General features: G+C 52.7%; 1 protein-coding gene across 1 annotated transcript; it reads right to left on the bottom strand.

Annotated features, from left to right (window-relative positions):
- Positions 1-972: 972 nt before the first annotated feature.
- Positions 973-2610, bottom strand: LOC147105473 (uncharacterized). The gene is made up of 2 exons (XM_086010871.1): positions 2447-2610; positions 973-2287 (listed from the first exon to the last, which is right to left on the bottom strand). The coding sequence occupies exon 2, from the start codon at positions 2025-2027 to the stop codon at positions 1164-1166; it is 864 nt and encodes a 287-aa protein (XP_085866997.1). The 5' UTR covers positions 2028-2287; positions 2447-2610; the 3' UTR covers positions 973-1163.
- Between the last annotated feature and the right edge of the window lie 3848 nt (positions 2611-6458).

The following is a 6458-nucleotide window of genomic DNA, read 5'->3' as shown; positions in this document are numbered from 1 at the left end:
ACTGTTGCCCTGAACTTTTACGCAAGCGGATCCTTTCAGTCAGCCACTGGGGACATCGCGAATATAACACAATTTGCAGTGCATTGTTGCATCCGGCAAGTGACAGCTGCCCTCTATAGAAGGAGGCGTCAATTAATCACCTTCCCTGTGACCCTGGAGAAGCAGGCGAAGCGCGCGCAGGGCTTCGCTGCTATTGCGGACTTCCCCATGGTGCAGGGGGCCATTGATTGCACACACGTGGCTTTGCGGGCGCCATTGCAGAATCCGGAGGAGTTCCGCAACCGCAAGGGGTTCCACTCCCTCAATGTCCAGCTGGTCTGTGACCACCGCCAGATGATCATGGCAGTCAACGCACAATTCCCTGGGAGCAACCATGATGCGTTCATCCTGCAGCAGACCTCAGTTTCTAACCTTTTTGAGGGCCCGGCTCACCCACGAGGCTGGCTTCTGGGCGACAAGGGCTATCCTTTCTGCCCATGGCTCATGACCCCACTCCATTTGCCCGCCACCCCGGCAGAAGAGTTTTACAACAGCAGCCATCAGGCAACCAGGAACATTGTGGAGCACACTATTGGTGTGCTCAAACAGCGTTTCCGCTGTCTGGACCATTCGGGGGGAGCCCTGCAGCACTCGCCGGAGCAAGTGGGTCGCATTGTCGTCGTCTGCTGCATGCTCCACAACTTGGCCATTCGACGAACCCAGCCAATGCCAGCCGACCCTCAAGGTCCAGCAGAGCAGGCGGACGAGGAGGAAGAGCAGGCGGACGAGGAGGAGGAGCATGCGGACGAGGAGGAGGAGGAGGAAGATGGGAGGGCTCCTGAAACTGGAAGGGCCGTCTGTCAGAGGCTCATAAGGACTCGGTTCTAGGCCCCTCTGATGGAATGATGGCTGTCATTCGTCCTGCGCAATTCGGATCGTACAAAGCCTATGAAGGCTACCATGAGTGTACATAGTTACGAGTATCATTGTAAATAAAAAAAATTCTTTATTGTCAAAAAAGTGCTTCCTTCCAGCATAACAACGTCATGTCAACAGAAACCATAACTAACAAAATAACAGTGAACTCTCTGGCAAAGCCGCAAAACTAAACAAACCATCACAAACAATCACAACAGGTGAGGGCGTCCTTGAATTTGGAGGAAGAAACGTCTCAGCAACTCCCTCTACTGCTGGCCCCTTGATGGAGACCGACTTCTCTTTCGCGGTCGGCCCCTTCCCTCCCTGCTGCTCCTACGTAATTGAACCCCAGTGGCGGCGTCAAGGCTGGGGGACGCCTGCTGACTGGAATCGCAGAAGCCCCTGAGGGACGGCCTGGACGACCTCTGGGCTTGGAGGGTGCGGAGGCTGGCTGCTTGATCTGGGCATGGCTGGAAGCAGTGTGCACTGCAGGTGGTGGCAGCTGCACTGCAGACGTGCCAGCGGTGGCATGAGCAATGGTCACCTGCACCATGGTCGGACGACACGCTGGCTCTCTGAGGGGACTGGTTCGGCTCAGCCGCCACAATCGACTGCTCCACTGATTCCTGGCCTCGTGTGGTACTGGAAGGGCCCGGGGTGATCCTAACTGATGCAGATAGGGTGGTAGCAGTGAGAGTTCGCGTTGCCTCAATCTGGGTGTGGATGAGGCCAGCAAGTGACTGCGTGGCAGCAGTGAGGACCTGTGTGGCAGGTGCCAGTGCTTTGGAGAAGCCCTGGACAGTTCTTTCCATTGCTTCGGTCAAGGCCGGAGCAGTCCGTTCCACTGCCTCGGACAAGCCCTGGACAGACCTTTCCAGGGATTGTCCGAAGCTCTGAACAGTCCTTTCCATAGCGGCCTCGAAGCCCTGGACAGTCCTCTCCATTGCTGCCCCGAAGCCCTGGACAGTCCTCTCCATTGCTGCCCCAAAGTCCAGCACACTCTTTGCTGGTGTTTCTATCGACTGAGGCATCCTCCCCACTGCAGCCATAAGCTCAGTGTGCCTGAGCCGGGCCTGGGTGCTCATTTCAGCCAGACTCCGCACCTCCTCTGCACTCTGTGCAGCAGTCATCGTTCCCTGCCTTGCCCTCCGGGGAGCCGGTGGCCGAACTTGCCTACCCCCTTCGCGTTGCTGCAGGCCGCTTGTTCCGGCAACTGGCTCCTCATCAGAGTGCCCCCCCCTCCCCTCCAGGGAACTACTATCCCCAGTCTGCAGATGTGAAGGCTCCCCTGAGGCTGGAACAGATGGTCCGGCTTCCTCCTGATCCTCGCCTCCGGAGGCACTGGCACTGGCAGCTTCAGGGCCCGGATCCCGAGTTGGTGATGCATCATCTGAAAGCAGGGAGGTGGAAGAGTGGCTTTAGCAAAAGGACAGGTTGGCAGCAAGGCATGCCAGATTGCGGCAAGGCTATGACATGGCTCCACAGTGAGAAAGCATGCTGGCGGGGGTACCAAGTGGAAGGAGACAGCTGTAAAAGGTGAGAACCTTACCCTCGCTGTCGACAATGGGGTCAGCAGCTGCAGTGGTAACAGGACCACTCAGACGTCCTCCAAGAATCTGGTGCACTCTCTCCTCGAGATCCGTGAGAGTGACCACTTGTGGAGGTCCTCCACCGGTTCGAAGCTGGTCTTTGCGATTCTTCGCCAGCTTGGACTGCAGGGGAAAGAAGGGGAAGTTAAGTTACATGGGCCTAGAAATTCAGTATAGCCACTTCTGGGGCGGTAAAGTCGGGCGGCCGCTAAAGTTTGCGCCCGGCGCAAAGTCGAGCCCCCTTCGCCGATATTCAGTCGCATCGCCCTAAGAGGTTGCTGCTGCGCTAAAACAGGTGATGCACGACTATCATTAGGCGCTAAGCCGGCGGCCCGGGCGCTAACACCGGAAGTTGGGCGCAGGGCAGGTGCGGCGAGCTGGTGATTGACGGCAGACACTCTGGCTCCGGTGAGCTCTTAAAGGGGGAGGGTGGCTTTGTTTTTTTGAAAGGCCGAGACTGCTGTATTTGTGTTGTTGGGGAGGGCTTCTCTCCATCAGTTTGTTATGTGGTACCGGCACACCAATCTCCTCCTCCTCCTCCATCTTTGTCTCTCACAAAGTGTTGCAAAACGGCTGCCTTTTGTACTGCAGGAGTGCCCCTTTAATTTGCGCTCCCCGCGGCCCACCTCGGCTGTGTACCGTTCCACTTCACAGTCGTTCGGGCCGCCAGGCGCACAATGGGGCGGCGCGAGTGAAGTTCCGGTTCCGGGCGCACAAAGGGCGTTGCACGACGAAATGACGTCATGATCTGCGCGCGCAGATGACTTTGCGCCGGCGCTAAATGTCTACTGAAGTTGGGGCGAGGCGCAGATCACGCTGCGCCCGGGCGCTAAGCGCCTAGCGCTCGAGATCTACTCCTCCTAAGGCGCTAACGGCTGGTGCAGCCAACTGAATTTCTAGGCCTCGATGCCCTGAGTGATCATCTCATGCCCCCCATGGTGGAAGAGCCCTTACATGATGCCCTGAGTGATCATCTCATGCCCCCCATGGTGGAAGAGCCTTTACATGATGCCCTGAGTGATCATCTCATGCCCCCCATGGTGGAAGAGCCCTTACATGATGCCCTGAGTGATCATCTCATGCCCCCCATGGTGGAAGAGCCCTTACATGATGCCCTGAGTCAAATGTGCATGTGTGTGTCCAGAAAGGGCCATGGGTGCTTGCTGACACATGGCCATTGGGGCATCGCGCACCCTGTAGCCATAAAGTCAGGTGCAGATGGAGGGATTCAGAAGTTTGAATAAACACCACTCACCCTCACGACCCGAGTGAGGTCGTTGAATTTCTTCCTGCACTGTACAGGGCTCCTGGTCACCATGCTGCTGGAGTTGACCCTCTGAGAAACATCCCTCCAAGCTCGGCGGTATTCCTTTTGATTTGGCCTCCTGCCATTGTCTGGGTACAGAACATCTCGACGGCGCTCCACGGCGGCCACCAATTGCTCCAGAGCCTCATTGCTGAAGCGCTCTGCTCTCTGTCTCACCTTCTCCATCTGGTCCAAGGTTTTTGCACCAGAGAAGGGCGAGCGCCGATTCTGAGGCCTACAAGGCGCTGAGTGTGGAAGCTGAGGCTGACTGACCCACCCCTTTAAGAGCCGGCCGGCGCCTGGAAGTCTCGTGGTTTTCGGTAATTGAGAGCACCTGCGCTGCGCCCGTCCGCGCCGATATTGGGTTGCGCCGGAAGTTTTGCGCCTTAGGAGTCCCGTGCACCGTCTGAAGTCGCGCCACAATCACCTTTGGGGGCGATGCAACCCAATATCGCGCCAGGCAGCGATAAGTTGCGTCTGGCTATAAACTTTGCGCAGCGCCAGTTCTAACGCCTCAAGCGGGGCTATACCCAATTTCTAGGCCAAAAAGCTAGCATGCAAGTACAGCAAGTAATCAAAAAGGCAAATGGAATGTTGGCCTTTATTTCAAAGGAGTTGGAGTATAAAAGCAGGGAAGTCCTGCTACAACTGTACAGGGTATTGGTGAGACCACACCTTGAGTACTGCGTATAGTTTTGGTCTCCTTATTTAAGGAAGGATATACTTGCATTGGAGGCCGTTCAGAGACGATTCACTAGGTTAATTCCAGAGATGAGGGGGTTGACTTATGAGGAAAGGTTGAGCAGGTTGGGCCTATACTCATTGGAATTTAGAAGAATGAGAGGTGATCTTATTGAAACATATAAGATGTGATAAAAATGCGAACTTCCGGGAAGTTATGTCATCACTTCCTGTGAACTATGAACTGTGAACTATGAACTGTGTACATACCTCACTTCCTGTCATATGTCACTTCCTGTTGGACTGGTATAAATACTGGTCTGTTCAGTATTGTAAGAGGCTTCTACCAGAGGCATGGTAAAGACCTCTCTTGTATATAGTGTGTTTATAAGTTACTTAAAGCTTACTTTAAAGTTACTTGATGGTAAGTCTCCTTTTTCTTACATCAATTTAAGTAACTTAGTATTTACACTGACAAATACTAGACCTTCAGACAAACTCGGAAGTTAAGGATCCAGGGAACCACCCATCATGGAGAAAATCCTTAGACCTATTCGTCTGGACTTGGACCCGAATACACCAGCAGCTGGCAGGGTATGGAAGCATTGGTATCGTACTTTTGAGAATTTTCTGGATGAATGTAAAGTGGATGCTCCTGCTAAATTGAAGATACTTGTCAATTATGTGACCCCAAAAGTGTTCGAATATGTTGATGACTGGGATAATTACGAAGAGGTGATTCGGGCACTTAAGAAACTGTATGCGAAGACCCCAAATGAGGTCTATGCTAGACATCTACTGGCCACAGCCCGACAAGGGCCAGGGGAATCAATTGACGAATTCCTGCAAGAACTTCGCAGGCTCAGCGTAGATTGTAACTTTCAGGCAGCCTCAGCTGAGCTGTACCGCCAAGAAATGATTCGTGATGCTTTCATCTGCGGGATTGCCTCTCCATTTATACGCCAGCGTCTACTAGAAAGTAAAACACTTGAGCTACAAAAAGCTTTTGACCTAGCTTGTTCACTGGATTTGGCAAAGAGAAATGCAGACCTCTATCAGCTGCCCAGATCTCGATCTGCTGCTGTAGCTGCAACCAGACAATTCAAGCGGTCTCAGGTGAACCCTATCATGGGGGAATCTAATTCTGATAATTCTGATGAAGAAGAGGAGGACGACCCCACTTTAGCAGCCTCTTGGCAATCTAGGAAGGAATGCTTCTTTTGTGGAGATGCTTTTCACCCTAGGAAAACCTGCCCTGCTCGCAATGCAATCTGCAGTTATTGCGGGAAAAAAGGACACTTTGCTAAAGTTTGCCTATCAAGGGCCTCTACGAGGGCCAATCCAGCTAAGACCTACCGAACTGCCCCAATTAGGGCCTATCAAGATGCTCCAGCTAGGACCTATCAAGCTTCCTCTCGAGCTCTCTCCCGAAGAAGCACACCGAGAGTTTTAGCCACTCTCTGTGCAACGACACCAATTACAGCTGCTTGCCCACAGAACCTGTCTCAGGCAGCCACAAAAATTTCAATTAAAGGGCATACCTTAGATGCCTTAATTGACTCAGGAAGTACTGATAGTTTCATTAAGGAACAGATTGTTGCGAAATTGAAACTACATGTCTTCCCATCGGACCAGGCAATTGCGATGGCCCAGTCATCACTTAATACCAGAATCTCCGGCTTTTGTGTTGTTGATATGACACTTCATGGTCGTATGTATCCCTCCACCCGACTTTCGGTGCTCAAAGACTTATGTAGTGATCTCCTCTTAGGGCTGGACTTCCAAAAACAGCATAAGAAACTCACCATTGAGTTTGGTGGATCCAAACCCGGACTTACTATTTCTAATATACCATCTAAATTACCTTTTTGTGCATTATCAGCAGCTTCACTTGATGAACCCTCATTATTTGCCAGTATTCCGCCTCAATGCCAACCGATAATAACGAAATCGCGGCGCTTTAATCAGGAAGACCAATCTTTTAT

This window comes from Somniosus microcephalus, chromosome 17, assembly GCF_052327205.1.
Source record: "Somniosus microcephalus isolate GS21.2 chromosome 17, FLI_Smic_1.0, whole genome shotgun sequence".
In the NCBI taxonomy this organism is placed as follows: domain Eukaryota; kingdom Metazoa; phylum Chordata; class Chondrichthyes; order Squaliformes; family Somniosidae; genus Somniosus; species Somniosus microcephalus.
Note: the sequence above shows the minus strand (reverse complement) of the source record. Positions and strands in the feature narration are given on the sequence as shown.